Source organism: Suncus etruscus, chromosome 1, assembly GCF_024139225.1.
Source record: "Suncus etruscus isolate mSunEtr1 chromosome 1, mSunEtr1.pri.cur, whole genome shotgun sequence".
In the NCBI taxonomy this organism is placed as follows: Eukaryota; Metazoa; Chordata; class Mammalia; order Eulipotyphla; family Soricidae; genus Suncus; species Suncus etruscus.
The window spans coordinates 173464390-173487181 of NC_064848.1; the positions used below are offsets into that span (position 1 = coordinate 173464390).

The window sequence follows — 22792 nt, forward strand, 5'->3', positions numbered from 1 at the left end:
TTTACAATGGATAAAGTGAATTTGCAAACTTATTTATGCAAAATTAACAAGGCTTCTGAGTAGATTATTCCACAATATTTTTTAAAAAAGGGTTGTAGCATATCACATCTTAAATCTATAAAAAGACTGGGCTGGAGAAATAGCTCAACAGGCTGAGCTCATGCTTTATGTCTGATCCCTAGCTCTGCATCATCCAAGAGCCCTGCTGGAGTGACATTCCCACACCATATACACAACTAGCACAAGAGCTAGGCGTAACAAAAAGTAATCCATGAGCAATGCCAGGTGTGGTCTATAAAAACCAAACAACTATAGAAAGATTCTATTAAAAAGTAAGAAGATTGTCTAAAGGTCATCAAGAGAGCAGAACAGTAATCCACAGAATTTGTTTTAATGACAAGAGATACCATCTGGTTTTGTTAAATTGGCTTCACCACTTTCAAAGAAAAAAAACTGATTCTTAGGATATTAACAGTAGATATGTGAATTACTAAATTATTCCAATAAGACACTCTTAAATATGAAAAAGTTTCCTTTGCATGATATGAACAACACTAAAGACCATGTGGTATTGGGATACAAAGATAGCATAGGTAAAATTTCTTAGGTGAAACTATCAGTAAAAACACAGCCTATCAAGTCTTTAAAGCTGTTAGAAGTAAAGTAACTAAAGCATCTCAGTATTGTAACTAATCTGCACTGGGTGTAACTCTTTGTTGTAGGCTGTTTTATATATTATAGTATAATTGATAGTATCCCTAGTCTGCCTACTATATGCGGACAGCACAATTCCCTATTGTGACAACCAAATGTATCTCTAGACATTACAAAACGTCACCTGGGAGTAGGGTGAGGAACAAATAAGAAATAGCTCCAACTGAAAACTAATGACAAAGAACAGTAACTCCAAGAAAATGACAGAAGCATAGATGATTAAAACAAAATTAAAGAAAACTTCTAACCAATTATAGAAAATTTGTAAATATTTCTTATTCTTAGTTCATAGCTAAGGAACCAGAGCCTTTGATAGCAGACTTTTTGCAGTAGCACATTCTCTACTAACACAATACAAAAATTTCACCTAAAAATGAATCGTGACACAACATTCATTTACTAAGTGTTACCAAAACAATACTCACATGAGAATTTTAAGAAACCCTTTAATTCAATGTTATTATTTATTATTGTTGTTTTGTTTTGGGGCCACACCCTCTGATATTCAGGAGTTACTCCTGGCTTTGCCTATAGGAATGACTCACAGCAGGCTCAGGTGACCATAAGGGATGCCAGGATCAAATTTGGGTAGGCTGTGTACAAGGAAAATGCCCTACCTACTATATTTTTGCTCTGGTCCCTTTTTCTTATTTCATAAGGAAGAAAAATTGGTGACCAAGAATAGTTTGTTTCCTAATTTACCTAATCATAATCTTATTCCTTGAATGCTATCACATACTATATTATGCTTCTTATTTCTCATTTCTATACAGTGAGAAAAAATAATTTTGAAACATTTGCTAAGGTCAAGTTGTATTTGTTTCTAAGATTTTTTTTTTTTTTTTTTTTTTAGGTTTTTGGGCCACACCCAGTGACGCGTGGGGGTTACTCCTGTCTAAGCGCTCAGAAGTCGCTCCTGGCTTGGGGGACCATATGGGACACCGGGGGATCGAACCTCGGTTCATCCAAGGATAGCGCAGGCAAGGCAGGCACTTTACCTCTAGTGCCACCACCCGGTCCATAAGAAATCTTAATTTCACTTACATATAGATGCTCATGCACACAATCAACCAAAACACTTTCTAGATTATGGTTTAAATTGCTTGATTTATGAATGTGTCCATAAAACTCACTCCTCAAAGTTTTTAAAACTTAGTATTTATACACAGTAAGAAAATATAACCAGAAAGCTTAAAATCATAAATTTAAGGTCAATCAATTAATTCTTTGCTAAATGTCTGAAACTAGGATTACTAAGGTTAGTGTTATTAATGCTAGAAAAAAGAGCAGTAAATCAGAAAAAGCACACCGAGTCCTTGCCCCACACAGAGCTTACATTCTAACAGGAAAAGACCAATACCGGTAATACAGATTTTAGTTAATTATATATGGAAAAATATAAAAGCTGTGCACATTTGTGCACAGGACTAAAAGGATTTGGTTTGGGGAGAGGGGAGGCCATATTTTAGATAGAATGATCAGGGAAGGGGCCGGGCGGTGGCGCTAGAGGTAAGGTGCCTGCCTTGCTTGCGCTAGCCTTGGATGGACAGAGGTTCGATCCCCCGGTGTCCCATATGGTCGCCCAAGCCAGGAGCGACTTCTGAGCGCATAGCCAGGAGTAACCCCTGAGCATCACCGGGTGTGGCCCAAAAACCGAAAAAAAAAAAAAAAAAAAAGAATGATCAGGGAAATAGCTCCTGAAAAAGATAGCATTTAAATAGGAATGAATAAGAAAATTTAAGCTTTCAACCACCATCAGTAATGCAATTCTAATGTCTATAAGGGATGAACTTTACTTTTTAAAGGAATAGCTGGAAAGCTGGTGTGATCAAATCTGGAAACAAATAGGATAATAGTAGACAAGAGTGAAAAACCAGCTAGGTAGGAAACTGTAGAATCTTACAGATGAGGAAAAGATTTGAGTTTATTTTACACATGAGAGGAAATTACTGGAAAGACAGTACAAGGAAGGATTAAAGGACTTGGCTTTGCATGTAACTGATACCAGTTCTATCTACAGCATTATAAATGGTCCTTGGAATAGTATACAGGAATAGTAGACAGGAATACAGGTCCCAGGAATAGTATACAGAATATTTCCAGGTGTGGCCCCCAAATACCAGGGGGAAAAAGATAAAGTAATGAAGGATATCACACACATAGAAACATATTTAATGATCACTTTTATATAGTGTGTGTATGTACAGAAGAAATACAGAAACAAAGTGACAACAGCAGTTTCAGACAAGAACTGACTCCAGCTCAGGCTTTTTTTTTATTTGTTTCAAGCCACACAGGGTTCTGATGATTATATGGATGCCAGGGATTAAACCCAGGTCAGGTTAGTAGCGTGCAAAGCAAGTACCTTATCCACGGTACTATCACTGCAGCCTCGTATGTGAGGCTTTTATGCTACATATATCCAGCAAAATAACCATTGTCAACTCTTTTAAGACTTGTTTCCAAAACAGTGTAAGGGTCATGAGTGATATTACAGTGAGTAAGGCATTGTCTTGCATGTGGCTAACTCAAGTTCAATCTCAATTCCCATATGGTTCCCTGAGACCAGAGAGAAGTTATTCCAGAGTGCAGAGCCATAAGCAACCCATGCAAGATGCAGCCTCAAACCAAAACAAAACATTGCTTACAAAAGACCTGTTAGCGTACTAAATGAGCTGTGATATGTCACGACCATAAGAAGATCCTAAAGTGCCTATCACAATTCCAATTAAATTTTATAAAATAGTACTTAAGATTAAAAATGCTACATGAGGGGCTGGAGAGAGAGCACAGTGGTAAGGCCTTGCACACAGCTGATTCAAATGTGGTTCGAATCCCAGCATCCCATATGGTCCCCAAAGCCTGGATTTGGGGCGATTTCTGAGCGCAAAGCCCTGAGCGCCGCAGGGTGTAACCAAAAACCAATAAATAAATAAATAAATAAATAAAAATTAAAAAAGTGAAGTACATGAAGTACAGAGATTTATCTACTTACAATAACCAACTAGTTTAAAGAGAATAAATCTCTAACAAAAGGGAAAATAAGAGGCATGAGAGATAATTTGCCTTGCATGTGGCTGACCTGGGTTTGATCCCTGGCATTCCATATGGTCCCCTGAGCACCACCAAGTGTGGCCTAAACACCACATACCCCTACCCAAAAAGAGAAAGAAAACCTAGATGATTTAGTTGAAAATCAATAAAACATAGCAGAGAAAGTGTTGCATTTTCTAGAACAGCGGGTAGGATGCTTGCTTTGCATGTGACTGACAGGCTTCAATCCCCAGCATCCCATATGATTCCCCATGCAGCAGCAGGAGTAATTTCTGAGGTCAGAGCCAAATCCTTAAGCACTGCCAAGGACCTCCCCACAAGGAAAAAAAAAAAAAAGAAAGTTCACAGTAATGAGCTAGCATATGCAAAGGGGAGCTATAGGCAAATGATGGAAACTACAGGAGAATTAAATTGCTAAGAAAAATAGAAAACATATAGGATTAAATGACTCCAGTCAAAAATTTAAAAGAATAGAGTGAATTCATTTTCTAAGAATAGGATCTGAACAATATCCTCTTTTTGAAAACTCTTAAGGAAGCAAGAATTGCCTGGGACCACACATAACTGTGCTCAGAGCTCATGTCTGGTTCTGAACTCAGTGATCACTCCAGGTGGGCCCTGGGGACCATGAAGTGCTGGGGATTAAATCTGAGCCCATTCATTTGCAGGGCAAATGGTATTATTGTGCTGGCCATGCAAAAGTTTTTACTAGAAGAAATTTAGGTCCCGGCATCCCATATGGTTCCCCCGAGCCTACCAGGAGTGATTTCTGAGCGCAGGGCCAGGAGGAACCCGAGTGCCACCTGGTATGGCTCAAATACAAAGACAAAAAGAAAGAAAAGAAATTTAGGGACACTTTAGTGAAACTAGATAGGTATTCAAGAAAGAACACGAGCTACTTCAGAGTCAAAAAATAAGTTTTTATGAAATTTTAAGAGGCCTCCCTTCTAAAACATCCCACATTCCATTGCATTAAACCAAGCCCATTATAATATATACTACAATAAATAACAGTTCATTTACAGTATAAGCATACATACTATGTATACTAAAGTACATGTAATACTAAAATATTTACTGAATAAGATCTATAAATCAATGGTACTATACTTCACTAAAAATTCTGGTTAGCACCTTTATATTCTTATTCTGAATTGTATATAAATGAAGACCAGTGGCTATTGCTTGGGACACTCAGTGCCAGAGTGTGAGATCTCCAACCTAAATGTAATTCCTAGGGAATGAACACTGCAACTAAAAATGTGAAAACAATATAATTAGGAGTAAGACTTCTGACAAGACTGTATATAAACCCTGCTACAAAGATGTGACCCAGTGCAAACACAGTGGCCAAGTATGCAACAAGCACTATAAGTAAGTATGTGTGATCCTGTCATCATAAGAAATAATGGAATGGGGAAGTAAAATGTGGAGTCGAAGAGATAGTAGTTTTCCTGTGCACAGCTGACCTGTATTTGATCCTGTTACCACATATGGTCACCCAAGGTCTGCCAGGAGTGATTCTTGAGCACTAGTAGGTGTAGCCCAAAACAAAACTTAATGGGCTGGATTAATAGTACAGTGGGTAGGGCACTTGTCTTGCATGTAACAGAGCCATTTTAAATCCATGGCACCCCAAATATAGTACCCGAGTCCAGTAGGAGTGATCCCTGAGTGTAAAGTTAGTACTAAGCCCTAGAGCACCACAAGTTACGGCCCCAAAACTGAAACAAATATACACACACACACACACACACACACAAAGCAAGGAATTTTAAAATTAAAAAAGTGGGGAGAGGGGAGAGCCTAGAGAGATAGGTAGGGTGTTTTTCTTGCACCAGGCTGACTAAGGTTCAATGTCTTGAATACCATGAAAACTGTCAGGAGTAATTCTTGAGTACAGGGCAAGGAGTAACCCTGTGATCCAAAACAAACAAACAAAAACAAAAAACAGCAAGAAAATGTTTTAGGATTTTAAGAACAACCTACAAAGTTGAGAAACCTGCTCAAAATACAATAAAGGAAAATGCAGATGGAAAATGAAAATACGGAAATTCAATATTTAAGTAATCAAGTTCCAAAAAGAATGAGCAAAACTGAACATTTTTCTGAAAGACAGAGAACATACCCAGTGTTAGAAGTCAAAAGAATTAAACCATTCCTTCCAAAGTGCCCAGTATAAGGAATGAGTAAATTAACACTGTAACTATACACATTCTTGTGAAATTTTATAATTCTCAGATAAGAGAAGACAAAGTCTTTACTGACAATAAACTTACAGAGAATTGAAAGGCTAAGATAATTTTACTGGATATATTGCTATTTTGTTGATCTTCATTTGTTTAGAAAAAATTTTAAAGGGTTTTAAAGGACAACAAAGCATACAAAGTAAAGGGAAACATGAAAAAACTTTCCTGGCCAAATGTACTTTATAGTGAGCAAAAGTAAACACAGAAAGAAAATATCTATAAGAGCACACATACAAGTGATTCTACTTGCTTAGGTAATTTTTTGTGGTGTCTGGGACTGAACCCAGGAAATCAGAAATGCAAGCAACTGCTCTACTTCTGAGCTACATGTGCTACTGTGGCACATATAATAGAAGATTAATGGAATATACAAAGAATAAATCCTGGGGTGAAAACAACTGTCTAATATGTAGAGGCAAGTCACATAAAAGAAATCTGAATGTCCAATAAACATTTACGATCAGATTAACTTTACTATGTCTATGTAAACTACATATTAATACAAATAATGTCACTCTGCAGTAAGCAGATTAGTCAAATAAAATAAAATAATACCAAGTACTGAGGAAAATGTGAGCAACTCTCATTTTCATACTCTATTGGTTCACAAGTTCTATAAACTAGTATAGTTTGAAAAAACAACTTGGAAATAACATTTAATGTTGAATAAAGGTTGAGCAATGCTGAATAAATATTGTTTAATGGGCAATACACTGTGGCCCAGTAATTCAAATTTTAAATGCATTCCTTCAAGAAATTCTTATAAAGGGGATGAAGCGGTAACACAGCAGTAGGGCATTTGCCTTGCACGCGGCTGACCCAGGATGGACCAGGGTTCAATCTCCTGTGTCTCATATGGTCCCCCAAGCCAGGAGCGATTTCTGAGTGCATAGTCAGGAGGTGCCCCTGAGCATCACTGGGTGTGGCCCAAAAATGAAAAGGAAAAAGGAAAAAAAATTCTCATACAAGTATATAAAAAAAAAAAACGAGTACTAAAAAAATGTTCACTGCCAAATCCTTCATAATTTTGAAAAATTGAAATCAACATGTCCATCTAAGTCAGGAGATAAATCATGGTGCATTCATAACAAAGAAATAACTATAGAACAATTAAATTGAATTAACTATAGCTACATGTATAAAAACATGTATAGAAATGATAAATACCAAATTCAGGACAGTGGAAGGAAGAATGAAGGAAGAAAAAGAATACACAGGAGTTCTAATTGTGTGCAAAATCCTTAAGTTGGCTGATGGACCAACTTAAATCCTTAAGTTGGTTGATGGATAAGTGTTAGTATTTCCTCCACTTTTTTGTGACTAAAATATTCATAATAAAGTGGCTCCCTGAGGAAAAAACACAGTGAAGAAATTATGCAAAATTAATACTCAAAAGATTTATTATTATAACTCCTACCCTAAAACCAACTCTGGAGTCCTAGTATTAAAAACTTACATGTTTTATCCTTAAATTAGAATAGTGACTATAAAACATACATACTCTGTAACTGATGTTACACTTTCCTGTCCAAAAGGTCCAACTGGATCATCCTTGAATTTATCACTTGGAAGCTGAGGTGGTAAAAACTCAATATCCTTTTTCTTTGGGACCTTGTAATACTTCCAGGTTCTATTAGTTTCATCTTCTTCCAAGTTTACTGCTGTACCAACATATACTGTAGGTTCTACAGTTTCCTGAAACTGAGTTGGGAAAGATTGGGATAAACTGTCTATCCTATCCTCCATTGGTTTAGAAGGAACCAAGGGATCAGGTGTCGGCATATGATAAAAATGTTGACTTTGAGGAGTTGAAGGTGTTTTAGTTACTCCTTCATCAACGACATCACAGGGATGAGGACTAAGTGGAGGTGGTTGAGGTGAATTTGATATTTCAGTGCCATGCATCTGAGGAGTCTTTGCTATATCATTAGTTCGGATGTTTGAAAATCTCACTTGACTATCTGAAGTAGAGATCACGAGTCTTTGGCTAGTTGAATCTGTGTCCATGCCAACATCATCGCTAATAGATACTCGATGGTGAAAAGGAGTTAAGGGACGTTTCTGTGGTTTTTCACTCTTTTCTTGTTTTTCATTGGTCTTGTGCTTAGGAAGTACTTGTTGCTGATTTAACAATGGAGTCTGTCCCTGCTGCCCAGGATTTCTTGGTTTCAGAGTTTTGTGCCTGCAAAGTTTAAAATAAAGGTTTGATTACAAAGCATACAAATGGAAACTAATAGAGGTTTTAAATACGGTTTTTACATATAATCCTAAAATTATATAAAATTACAAGTGGAAAAATGTCCAGTGACCTAGAATACATAAAAATTCTTAAAAAAAAATTAAAGATGGACTTTCTCATACTATATATTTAATGAAATAGCTGAAAATGGTTTGCCTAATGTAACCGAAATACTTTAATATATAAATAAATTCAGATTAAATCATATTTAAGAAAAAGTATAGGGGCCGAACAATAGCACAGTGTGGGTAGGGCATTTGTCTTGCACACAGTCAACCCAGATTTGATCCCTCCAGGGCTGCACCTATCAGTACTTGAGAATCTATGTCATACCCAGAATCAAACCCAGGTCAGGTACATGGCTACCATGTGTTCTAACCATTGTACATCTCCTGGCCTTCTCCCTATTTTGATTCCAATCTCCTAATAGTTGTCAGATTTTACAAAATTATTTTATTAAAAGAAATTATATTAAAAACATTAAAAAACATATCAGAATAGTCAAATCTATAGATAGTCCTCATTTTATTGAGCTACCACAGCAGACATTGTAATTTTTTTTTTTTTTTTTTTTTTTTGTGGTTTTTGGGTCATACCCGGCAGTGCTCAGGGGTTACTCCTAGCTCCATGCTCAGAAAATGCTCCTGGCAGGCATGTCCATATGGGACGCCGGGATTCGAACCGATGACCTTCTGCATGGAAGGCAAACGCCTTACTTCAATGCTATCTCTCCGGCCCCCAGATATTGTATTTTTAAAATTATTTTTCATAAGAATTGGTGTTCTGCTCCAAAGCAGTCCTCAGGGTTCAAGATCATTCCTGGTGATACTATGCCAACCCAGTTGGACAATTCAATATAACACATTTAGTCCTAGGTATTCTATGTTTAATAAGTAGAAAGTGTATGGCAAACCTGTATTGAAGAAGTCTATTAGAACATTTTCCCAACAGCACACACTCATTTCATTTCTACTGTGTCATCTTTTAGTAATTTTCAAATATTTCAAGATTCTAAATGAGTTTATCTAGTATCAGAACATTACACTAGGAAACCCAAATATCTGTGCCTTATTCTATATCGCTGTGATCTGAAGCCAAATTTCACTGAGGTAGTGCCTATATTCAAATAGTGGTGAAGTGAGGAAAAGCTGGCACTAATTGACACACTCCTTTTCTTTAGCTCACATCCATTAAAATAAAAGGTAACCAAGTACTTACTTTCAAATCCTCTGGCTAGGGATATTAATCTCATTTGTTTACTTAAACTGCAAAATCATTTGCTCTACCTTTAATCTGCAGAATAAAGTAATAAGCTCAAAGTAATCTTTTTTGGGGGGAGGGGGAGCATTGTTTTTGAACCACACAGGGTCATCAATACTCCCAGTTCTACATTCAAGGGACCACATGCAAATCAGACACTCAGCCCTTTGTGCTATTTCTCTGGCCCTGAAAGCAACATAATCTTAATGACTCTGCAAACAAGGTCTCACCAAATTACTAATACATAAAATAAATACAACTGTTTAAAGACTTCCAAGTTCATTCCATTCTTCTAGTGATCTTCCTACCTCTATTAAAACAATTATGTACACACTGTTGTGGTTCCTTTCAGAACCGTATTTTCTGGATCATGTTATCATTTTACCTAAACCTTGCCCAAAATGATGTAATAAAACCCATTAAGTACTTGCTATAAATATAAGACACTTACAGAAATATTTTTTGGTCTACAATGTCATAACATTTTTAGGAGAGCTTTGGGGAGATATATTTAAAATACAGCTGGGGCTGAGAAAATAATGCAGATATTATTAACACACTTGTCTTGTAATGTAGTTGACCCATATTTGAGCTTGTTACTACATTGGTTCCTCCTGGCACTGCTGAGAGTTCACTCCAGAACAGAGTCAGAAATAATAGGGGGCCGGCGAGGTGGCGCTAGAGGTAAGGTGTCTGCCTTGTAAGCGCTAGCCAAGGAAGGACTGCGGTTTGATCCCCCGGCATCCCATATGGTCCTCCCAAGCCAGGGGCAATTTCTGAGCGATTAGCCAGGAGTAACCCCTGAGCATCAAACGGGTGTGGCCCAAAAAGAACAAAAACAAACAAAAAAAAAGAAATAAGAAATAGGCCTTCTGGGGTGTCAGCCCAGGCGGCCAGACAAGGTGGGTGTTGGGGGTTCCCTCCTGTATAGGGTCCCAAGCTTTCCCCGCCCCTCCCTCAGCTCTAGGGTGGGAAGGGCACAGGGTGTAGGACGGGCAGATCCTGGCTTCCGGCTCTCTCCCGATCCTCTCTTGAGCTGGAAGGCTCCCAGCCTTCCCCTCTTCTGCCCCCGGCCTCCAGGCCTTCTGGGGTGGCAGCCCAGGCAGCCAGAAATGGTTGGTCCTAACTTGGGGTGTGCTGAGATTTGCTCGGTTGCGCTGCATGTATTGAGTATTCCTGGGTCGGAGAGATAGCATGGAGGTAAGGCGTTTGCCTTTCATGCAGAAGGTCATAGGTTCGAATCCCGGCGCCCCATATGGTCCCCCGAGCTTGCCAGGAGTGATTTCTGAGCATGGAGCCAGGAGTAACCCTGAGCACTGCCGGGTGTGACCCAAAACCAAAAAAAAAAAAAAAAAAAGAGTATTCCTTATCTTTATGTTATGTTTTACGTATCTAGAATGTCCATTTTGTATTCTTCTATTTCCCACACCCCTACAAAGCTCATTTTTACTTTTTTTTATTTTATTTTTTTTCATTTTTACTTCTTTTTTTTTTTTTTTTTTGGATTTTGGGCCTCACCCGGCGGTGCTCAGGGGTTACTCCTGGCTGTCTGCTCAGAAATAGCTCTTGGCAGGCACGGGGGACCATATGGGACACCGGGATTCGAACCAACCACTTTTGGTCCTGGATTGGCTGCTTGCAAGGCAAACACCGCTGTGCTATCTCTCCAGGCCCTCATTTTTACTTCTTTTTTTTTTTTTTTTTTTTTTTTTTTGGTTTTTGGGCCACACCCTGTGACGCTCAGGGGTTACTCCTGGCTATGCGCTCAGAAGTTGCTCCTGGCTTCTTGGGGGACCATATAGGACACCGGGGGATCGAACCGCGGTCCGTCCTAGGCTAGCGCAGGGATCGAACCGCGGTCCGTCCTAGGCTAGCGCAGGCAAGGCAGGCACCTTACCTCCAGCGCCACCGCCCGACCCCTCATTTTTACTTCTTAACTCTCTCACCACCCCCAAACATCACTAACCCACATTACTCTTTTAAACTTCAGTATTGCACAATCCTAATCACAGACCAAAGCCGTGCATTGTGTGTCACAACCCCGAACTGTTTCAAAAGACATAAAATGGACATGTATTTCTTTAGAATATTTTGTGTTTTTTCTCTGACAACTATAAGTCTTACTAAATATTCTCATATACAGTGACGATTCTAACCACTTTTTTTTTTTTTTTTTTTTTTTTTTTTGTGGTTTTTGGGTCACACGCGGCAGTGCTCAGGGGTTATTCCTTGCTCCAGGCTCAGAAATTGCTCCTGGCAGGCACGGGGGACCATATGGGACGCCGGGATTCGAACCGATGACCTCCTGCATGAAAGGCAAACGCCTTACCTCCATGCTATCTCTCCGGCCCCTCTAACCACTTTTTATCTTCTCTTTATGAGCTGTTCAACAAGGAATTTTGGTGAAAGAGTCCCCCAGTTTAATACTTATGATTGAACCATGTCATGGGGATTGTTGGACTTGTTCTTATGGCCCCCATATGTACCAATAACGCCATGTGGCATTGCTCCTTTTTTGCACAGGCACATTAAAATGGGAAAATACTACACATACATAGATAGATCCTATCTAATAGATTGGAATACACAAATCTTGTAGTGCAAAGGGACCTTACACCCTGAACATTGACATAATGACCTGGCACAGGCCTCAGAAGAAAGGGCATTTTCCATTCACCTGTGAACCAGGGAAGCCGTCCACGAAACATCCAGGTTAGTCTATAACATCACCTGGAAGCAATCCTCTACCACGGAAGACCCTACTGAGCGGTCCTGCTCAAAAGAGACTTCCCTTAACACTGAGAAGACTTAACAACAATGACCTGCTTACAGTACAGGGCTTCCTGCATTGCCCTTTAATGGTGAGGTGAAACGAGAGGACGCTCCACATCCTGACTTCTATGTAGGATATGCATATCCCAGGATCTTTAATACAGAAACATGATACCAACAACAGAGACTGTATGAAAAGTGTGTTGGCACTACGGACAATGTCTTGGATTGGATGATCTAACTTGCCTGGAGCCTAGAGTTGGTCTTATACCAGGAAACTTCAGGGTTAGGGTCTCTTTGTATTTAGGCCAAGGTTATTCCTTTCCATGCCTCTCATATTTTGGTGGGCTTATGCAAACAACAATTGCCACTCTAACACCGTTTTTACTGTGCTCCTTTGACTCTAATCCTTAAAAAAATAAAACCCACTTAAAATTTGAGGTTAACTTAAGCTAATATGCATGTACATGGAAATCTAAAAAATACTATGCCTCTAATGTTTAAGGAGTTATGTAAGTTTTATGGCTTTAGATTGCCTTGTGTGCTGTTAAATACTATAATGTGTTACAATCTGGGGACTTGAGGGACAAAATAATTGTACATGGATTCTGTTTTATTTATCTTAATGCTCTTTGGCTGAAAGTTCAAAGTGAAGATATCAGCAAGGGGACTTCTTCTGAGAATTATGTTATGGGTGATTGTCCTTCCACTGTAACTTTACCTTGTCCTCTTTCTTTGCATCTTTGTTCTCATAATTAAAAATAAAAAAATTAAAAAAAAAAAAAGTAATAGGCCCCGGGGCCGAAGCAGTGGTGCAAGCGGTAGGGCGTTTGCCTTGCATGCACTAACCTAGGATGGACCATGGTTTGATTCCCTGGCATCCCATATAGTCCCCCAAGCCAGGAGCGATTTCTGAGCTCATAGCCAAGAGTAACCCCTGAGTGTCACCGAGAGTGGCCCAAAAACAAACAAACAAAAAAATAGGCCCTAAGGACCAATATGTCCCCTTTACTTCCACCCCCACAGAACTATTTATGAATATTTTTTCAAGTGATTATTTTATCCCCCCCTCTTATAGATGCCATATAAACCACAATTCACTATAAAACTTTTATTGGGGTACAAAACCAGGTTTTCCTAGTAAAACTCTGGTAACTAAGAACTTAAGATATACATTTTATGGACTTTACATAATCACTGAAATTACTATTTGTTTTTGCTTTATTTTATATTTACTTTATATTTGCTTTATGTTACATCTGGCAATGCTAGGGCTACTTCATTCTAGCAGGATGCCTGGGGGTAGCACCTGGCAGTGTTGGGAAGATAATGTGGTATTAAGAATCAAACTCAAGGCTCCCAAGTTTCTGAAACATGCATTCCAGTCCTTTGAGCTATCTCCCCTTTCATACATTACTAAATTTTGTTCAAATTAGAAATTGTGAAAAACATCCTAAGATACTTCTGTGAGTTACTTTAAACTAAGGCATAAATATTCAATAGCTTAAGCAACCATATCAATTGAAAAATCTACCTCAAGCAGCTGCAACTGGTTCTCTGTGTAGCTTCAACAAAATCCCAGCAGGCTATTTTATCAGCTATCTCTTCTTCACACACACCACTTGATGAAGCTGAATATTTCCTCCTAAGATGTGAAATTATTAAAAATTTAAGAATCTATTAAAATTTTCTGGAACCCCAAATTAAGCATTAAAAATGTATATTAAAAATCCACTGTTAGGGACCGGAATGAAAGCAGAGGCAGAGGGTTTGCCTCATACATGGCCAACCCAGGATGAACCTGGGTTCGATCCCCGGCATCCCATATGTCTTCCACGCCTGCCAGAGAGCAGGGCCAGGAGTAACCCGAGAGTGCCTCCAGGTATGTCCCCAAAACAAAAACAAAACTCTAAAAATCAATTATTTGGTGGCTGGAGACAGTACAGCAAGTAGAGCCCTTGCCTTGCATGCAGCTGTCCCCAGTCCCCAGGATCCCAGATGGTCCCGAGCCTTTAGGGAGTAATCCCTGAGCACAGAACCATGAGTAATCCCTCAGCACTGGCAACTATGACTCAAAGATAAAATAACCAAAAATAAATAAAATTAATTGTTTAAAGATATATCAGAAGACTATGTAAACTTCAACTTCAACTCCGAAATGTAAGTAACTATCAACATAAAAATTTTAATATTCAAAATGAAAATACGTACTTGTTCTGTGCTCTGTTCAGATTGCATTCTTGCCAAACTCTATCCACCACATGATTTGCTAATTTTCTGGGTATTTTCCCACCATGGTGGCTAGTACTATCAGAGCTGAACCCATCAGATACTGAAGAAAATTTGACCCACTTCTGAGTAGATTGAGGATCAACTGTGAACAACAACAAAAAAAATGACTATAGGAGAGTAAAGGTAGATTTCGAAGTAACATTATCCAATTACTTGGTAAGCATATTTAAAGATAATTTTAAGTATATTATTTTATATACATAAAACAAAATAATTGAATAGTGGATGTAAAGTGATTGGTGGCATGGTACCAATGTTGATTTCCTGAGTTGGAAGAATTAAATGAAAATGTCTTTAAAAAGCACTGAGTCTTTTAAGATTCATAGGGCATCTCATCTGCAATTTATTCTCAGAGGTCAAAAAAGAACAAATGAACAAAGACAATGAAATAATTATTAATAGTTTGGGAATTCATATAAGGAAGTTCTTCACATTATACCTGAAAAATCTTCAGTAACTCTGAAATTATTTCAAAATAATGTAATGTTTGCTGTTCAAAGTAAGACTTCTCAGCAAAGATAAAGTAACAAATACCTGTTTGGACTTCCTCAGGAGATGTAGGGGGTGTAAGAGTAACTGAAGACATAGCAGGATCTCTTGTGGAAGCAGGCACTTGGTGGACACCCAAGCAAGAAGTTGAACAGTGAGAGGATCCCACAGAGCTAGGAGGAGGAATATCTGACTGAGGGACTAGAACAAAGCATGCTGGGTAGATCATTCGGACTCCAGCTAAAAGGAAAAAAAAAAACAGGATAAGGAAATTACTATTGTAATTACGATGGAATTAATTTCATTTAAAAATAGTGAATTGGAAAAGTAAAAACAACTGCTTTTCTTTAAAAATATACTTAATGTAATTCCTTTTTTTGGTGGGGGGTCACACCTGGTGATACTAAGGGGATTATTCCCAATTCCCAACTATGTGTTCAGAAATTGCTCCTGGCTTGGGGGAGTCTATGGGACAAACCAGGTCCGTCCTGGGTTAACCGTGTCCAAGGCATATGCCCTACCGCTGAGCTATCTCTCTGGCCCTACTTAATGCACTTTTATAAATATTTGCTCATTGTGGCTTAAGATTTTTCTGAAGCAAGCACAAAAACCTGTTAGTAGGGATTACCTTCAATAGGAAGTAATGTTCTCTTCACTTTTATTTTTTCTAACCAAGAATGTGCATTATTTATTTTGCTTTCTATTTACAAATTTAATTGTGAGTTTAACAAAAGATATTCTGAGCATTGGGACCATGGACCATTTTCTATTTTATTCTTTTTTTGGGAGGATTGAGGGGCCTTAGACTCAGTGTTTAGAAGATCTAAGTGTCAATCCTAGTGATACTAGGCCAACAGAGTCAAATGACTCAATTCTTAGGTGTAGTGCAGCTCCGGCAGTGATTCTCAAATAGTGGAGCGTGCTCCCGGGGGGTGGGGTGGATGGGTGGGGGCTCGAGGCTCCGTAAAGGGGGGGTGCATTTGACCTCAGCAAACACTCATAACAAGCTAAGCCCCGTGTTTATGTCTCTGTATGTCTCTGGAGCTGAGAGTTAAAAAAATCAGCTCATATTATTTATATATTTTTGTTTTGCAGGTAAAAGTTTTTTTAATAAAGATAGTATTTACAGTCGTGCAGAGGGGGCACGAAAAATGTTTTCTTCTTCCTAGGGGGGCATGACAGAAAATAATTGAGAAGCACTGAGCTATGGGAAACCAGGGCAATCCTGGGGATATTTGGGGCCCCCAGTGGTTCTCAAGGGGCTATGCAGTGTTGGGGATTGATTATGGTGCTCATGCTGACAAGGCATGTGCCCCTGATCATTGACTATCTATTTTTACATCTCTATCTTAAAAAAATAATATATGTTTTGCTTCTCAACCTAAGCAACCAAATAACATAATCTTTATGCATATTACTATAAAATTTATTTCAACAGTGTTGCAAATTTTTTTTTTTTTTTGGGTCACACCCGGCAGTGCTCAGGGGTTATTCCTGGCTCCAGACTCAGAAATTGCTCCTGGCAGACACGGGGGACCATATGGGACGCCGGGATTCGAACCGATGACCTCCTGCATGAAAGGCAAACACCTTACCTCCATGCTATCTCTCCGGCCCCAGTGTTGCAAATTTTAATCCCAATCATATGTTCAATTATATTTTCCTCACACTTTTAATTTCTAAGTATGTATCTTCAAATCATTGTTAAACAAGACTGTGTGACTTGCTCTAAAATGTAAGTAGCATGTGGCATAGATCACATAAGAGGCGTTTAAAGTTACTTAAAGGGTTAGTGCAGCCTCTCCTGACTTTTGTCTTCTGCCTGGAGGTTACATTTGTCTCAAATATAACTTACTTTGTCAATCTTGATTCTGGGTTTCTTGACTCAGAGGATAAACTGGATACAATCAATCTGAAGAGTTGACAAGCAGAGTACATTGTATACTTTCTGCCCTTTAAATCAGCCTTAGCAGTTTGTTATCACATTAAAATACTTAATAGTTCTTAATAAAGACAGTCAATGTTGCCTGTATTTAAGCATTATTCACTCACAAGTTTCTTGGTATCCCTAGCATGTTTCTTGCAGGGTAGAATATATTCCACTGATCAATGACTTAGGTATGGCAGTGTTTTGTCTTAAGGAGAAAAAATTTTAGGAGAAATTTCAAATACACTTATATGGTCAAAGGTATTAGTAGGTCACATTAATCCTGTTCTTGTAAAAATAACTAGTATCCACTAACCCAGATACTAGATACTCTTTGTATATAGGTTGCAGAATGTAAGGTACAAGTAAAAAGCCACTATGTTACTGGAGTTTTATTATTCAACAAAATCTAATTATTACAGGTATATATTTTCCCTTAGGATTATTAGAATCCATACCAACAAGAACTTCCACTGCAGCTAAAGAATCATCTTCCCAATCCATGTCTTCTTGTTTTTCTTCAGACATCTCCTTTAAGCAAGAAGAGATGGGATAGAACTGTTTCCATTCACTTATCAATTTTTTTGTGGCTGAATCAGACATCTTGAATGCTTGTCCTGTGAGAGTGCCATTTAGTCCAAATGGGCTTAGGATAACTAGAAATTTAAACAGACATTAAATAAGAAACTTAAGATTATTACGCCACAAATGATCAAACTAAAAAGCATGTAAATCTGAAACTATCATAAAAAGAAAAACATCATTTTTTTCCTTTCTGGTTTTTGGACCACACCCACCAATGCTCAGTGTTACTTCTCAGACTGCTGTCAGGAATTACTCCTGGTGGTACTCAGGGAACTGTAAAATGTTGGGGATTGAATCTGGTCTACCACATGCAAGGCAAACACCCTGCCTGCTATTATATCACTCCAACCCCGACATTACTAGTTTTAAATGATTTATATAATCCAACACAAAGATGACATTGAAAACAAACATAGGGGCCAGAGTGGTGGTGCAGGTGGTAGGGTGTTTGCCTTAGACACGCTAACCTAGGACTGACCACAGTTCGACCCCCCAGCGTCCCATATGGTCCCCAAGCCAGGAGCGATTTCTGATTGCATAGCCAGAAGTAACCCCTGAGCGTTACCGGGTGTAACAAAAAAAAACATAAACATTTACTAAATACCACTTAAAAATAACACTGTAGGGACTAGGTTATAGATAGCAGATAAGGCACTTGAATTGTATGCAGCCAAACCAGGTTCAATTTGCGGCACCTTATATGGTCACCCAAGCAATGCCTGATGTGATGTCTGAATACAGAGACTGGAATAAAGCCCTGATAATTGTGCGCGCACGTATACACACACATACACACACATACACACACACACACACACACACACACACACACACACACAGCCCTGATAATTGCTGGTGTCACACACACACATACACATACTCTCTCTCACACACACATACCTCTTTAAATATGATAAAGCCCTGATAAACACACACACACACACACACACACAAAATCAAAACACTTTAAATATGTTAGGCCCTGATAATTGCTGGTGTGACACACACACAAATAGAAAAAAATCAAAGCACTTTAAATATGAAACTTATGCATAAAAAACTTTATTGAAATTTTATTGAAAGTCTTGTGTGTGTGTGTGTGTGTGTGTGTGTGTGTGTGTGTGTGCGCGCGCGCGTGCTTTTTGGGTCACACCTGGCAGTGCTCAGGGGAAAACTCCTGGCTCCATGCTCAAAAATTGCTCCTGGCAGGCACGGAGGACCATATGGGAAGCCGGAATCAAACTGATGACCTTCTCCATGCTATCTCTCCGGCCCCTGAAAGTTTTATTTCTGGGGCTAGAGCAATAGTAAAGAGGGTAGGGTAGGGTAGGGTGCTTGCCTTGCATACAACCGAACTGGGTTTGATCCCTAGTGCATGTCAGGAATGACCAACGAGAGCAGCACCAGACCCAGTAATTTCATTGACTTAATATTCTAATGGTGAAGAAGAAAGCTAGTAACATTAGAATCATCACTATGCTCAAACCCAAATGTAAAATCAACAACATTAAGATTTTTCTCGGGGCCGGAGAGATAGCATGGAGGTAAGGCGTTTGCCTTTCATGTAGGAGGTCATCGGTTCGAATCCCGGCGCCCCATATGGTCCCCCATGCCTGCCAGGAGCAATTTCTAAGCCTGGAGCCAGGAATAACCCCTGAGCACTGCCGGGTGTGACCCAAAAACCACAAAAAAAAAAAAAAAAAGATTTTTCTCAAAACAATAATAAAATAACCTACCTTGAAATGGGCTGTTTGACTGTTGAGCAAGGGTAATATGTTCTTCACTAAGAAGGTATACAGGTTGATGTTGGTTAATTTCCACACTGGTACAAACATTGCTGTCTCCATGCAAGAAAAAGGTGAATGAGCAGGACAAATGTTCACTATTAAAGAAGAAAAAGATATAATTAGTTATTAATAGTAAAAAAAATTAACTTGCTTTTTATTACAAAGTTAAACCATAAAAACAAACATTCTCTTTAAGTCAGAAATTGCAGAACCCCTTCATTAAAGGAAAATAGGGTAGGTATAATAGAGATGAGCAATGATTTCACTAGAAGAATGTTCTTGGTGCTGGAGTGATAGCACATCAGGTAGGGCACTCTTACTTTGCACACGGCCAACCTGAAACCAGATGTCCCATATGGTTCCCTGACCCTGCCAAGAAAGAGTTCTGAGCACAGAGCCAGGAATAACCCGAGTGCCACCAGGTGTGGCCCCACCAAATAAAGTTCTTGAAAACACTGTTCATACTAGAAAAGGTGAGAGGCGCTCTCTCTCTCTCTCTCTCTCTCTCTCTCTCTCTCTCTCTCTCTCTCTCTCTCTCTCTCTCTATATATATATATATATATATATATATATATATATATATATACATACTATAGCCACAAAATAAGGTAGGGTAATAGTCCTAAGAAAATGAGTCTACCAAAATAATTAATCTAAATTATTTATTTAAAAAAAGGTTCTTGGAGCCAAAGAGATAGCATGGAGGTACGTCATCTGCCTTGCATGCAGAAGGACAGTGGTTCGAGTCCCGGCATCCTACATGCTTCACCAAGCCTGCCAAGAGTGACTTCTGAGAGTAGGACCAGGAGTAACCCCTAAGCGCTGCCGGGTGTGACCCAAAAAAACCAAAAATATAAATAAAACAAAGAAAAAGTTCTTTAAAAAAAGTCTAGGTAGGTTGAGTGACTTAGAACAAGGTAAAATTAAAGCACTTGGCATGCAACCAACCCCAGTTCAATACCTGATACTGTATATAATCCCCAAAGCAATATCAGGAGTAGTCCCTGAGCACAGAGCCATGAGTAATTTTTTTTTTGGCTTCCTTTCTAAATAACCATTTAAATGCAAACATTTTCTAATTTTGTAATTTCTGAAACTGGGCTGCATAAATTCAGTCAGAAGTATTTAAAGCACACTATCATCTTTAACAATGACAAAATCAAAAAAATCATGGGTCTTACAAGTAAAAGCACTCTAAATCAAAGTTCCAAAGTAATTTATTTTGTGAATATTAGATATGGCTGACTATACAGTTTAGAAATTAGAAGTTCACGAGAGTAACAGATATATCTATCCTTCAGGTAAAATTCAGAAAAATCAAGTGGCATGAAGAATAAGATAGTACACTAAGAATTTTTTTGAAAATTGATTCTAAAAAAAAAACCAATTCTTCATACTTAGAAAAATTCATCTAAAAAAAGCAACTATTTAGGTGCTGATAGTAGAATGGGTAGTGTTTGCAGTGCACACAGCTGACCCAGGTTCCATTTCTGGCACCCCTGATTATGCCCAGGAGTAATTCCTGAGCTAAGAGCCACGAGTAACCCCTAAGCACCTCCAGGTCTGGCCAAAAATAAAACACAAAAAAAAACCAATTCTGGGGCCTGAGAGATAGCATGGAGGTAAGGTGTTCGCCTTGCATTCAGAAGGACAGTGGTTTGAATCCCAGCATTCCATATGGTCCCCCAAGCCTGCCAGGAGCGATTTCTGGGCGTAGAGCCACGAGTAATCCCTGAGCGCTGCCGGGTGTGACCCAAAAACAAAAACAAAAACAAAAACACCCAACCTGATTACTTCTAAGAAATGAAACTAGAACAATGGAGCAAGAATCTTTTTCTAGATCTTTAATGATGTCATTCTGTACTTCTTGAATCCTATTACTTACAAATTTCCTAAAATCATGAGTTCGCTATATACTAATAAGTGATCCTATAACTATGCTGTAGCTGTTGATATTAATGGTATATTACTATTATTTAAAGTTCAGTGTTTGATTTTTCATTTACACCCTTTTTTTGTTCCAGAATCCAATAAATTGTCAAGCTACCTTTAGTTAATAGTTTAAAATAGTAAATAAAAAAATTGCTTAAGTTATTTTAAAATAAATTAGGCTTATTTCTCCTCTAACTAAAATGTTAATCCAATTGGGAAAACTATTATTTAAGAAATTACAACTATAGTCATCTACTTTGTTATGAATATATAACTCCTTGTTCTGTGCTCAAGAACTATTCCTGGCAGTAAGTACTCAGGGGACCCTATATGATGCTGCGGATCAAACCTGGGTTGGATCTTGTGCAAATTGCCCTACCCACTGTAATATCTCCAGTCTCAGAAGTTTTTAATTATTAAATTACTTGTTGAAATGATGCAGTACTGAAAACTGAACACCAGAACTTACATGTGCAAGGCATATTTATCTATATTCTATCACTTAGGCCACGTCCTGCTCAAAAAAGTTAATAATAACCTATTGTTAAGTATACTTAATTTTAACTAGTTGTTAATGGAAATAATGTTCAGGTTTCCTCTATTCTTCGCTACTGTAAACAGTGCTGTTGTGAATGTGTTGTATGTTATCTCAAGAATATTTTAATTCCTTTTGATAAATACTTAAAAGTCTTATTGCATTGTATTTGTAATTTTTTGAGAAGTCATCATACTGTTCTTCAAAGTGGTTGCACATTTTACAATTTCACCAACAGATTAAAGGGTTCCAATTTATCCAAACTCATCAACACTCGCTATTTGGTTTATTTTATGGCAACCATCCTAATGCGAATGTGGTGTTAGTTCATTGTGGTTTTACTGTACATTTCTCTGATTAATAAAGTTGAGATCTTTCTCATATGCTAGTTGGCTATTTATGGGTTTTATTGTTTTTTTGTTTTTTGTTTTGTTTTGGGGTCACACCCGCCAGCCCTAGTGGTTGGTTACTTCTGGCCCTTCGCTCAGAAATCGCTCCTGGCAGGTTCAGGGGACCATATGGGATGCTGGGATTTGAACCACCGTCCTTCTGCATGCAAGGAAAACATCCTGACTCCATGCTATCTCTCCGGCCCCCATTTATGTATTTTAAATATAGTCAATATTCTACTAATACTTTTATTTTTCTATTCAAGTTACTTGCTATTTTTATTGTTGAATTGTAGTTCTTTATATATGTACATATATATAAATATATATAGGGTTTTTTTGTTTATTTTTTTGGGGGGTCACACCCAGCAGCACTCAGGGGTTACTACTGGCTGTGCTCAGAAATCGCTCCTGGCAGGCTCGGGGGACCATATGGGGTGGCGGGAATCAAACCCAGTTCTGTCCTGGGTCAGCCTCGTCCAAGACAAACACCCTATAGTTGTGCTATTTCTCTGGTCTCAGTTCTTTTATATATTTTGATTAAAGCATCAGATATGATTTAAACATA

At 38.4% G+C, this 22792-nt stretch overlaps 1 protein-coding gene across 1 annotated transcript in view; it reads right to left on the bottom strand.

Moving 5' to 3' along the window:
* The window catches only part of MED13 (mediator complex subunit 13), a 105400-nt gene that overhangs the window by 54392 nt on the left and 28216 nt on the right, over positions 1–22792 (bottom strand). The window contains exons 4-9 of the mRNA XM_049764678.1: positions 19318–19463; positions 17455–17652; positions 15115–15309; positions 14500–14662; positions 13823–13933; positions 7519–8199 (exon numbers count right to left, since the gene is read on the bottom strand). Coding sequence (XP_049620635.1) covers positions 7519–8199; positions 13823–13933; positions 14500–14662; positions 15115–15309; positions 17455–17652; positions 19318–19463 — 1494 coding nt within the window. The remainder of the gene's footprint in view (positions 1–7518; positions 8200–13822; positions 13934–14499; positions 14663–15114; positions 15310–17454; positions 17653–19317; positions 19464–22792) is intronic.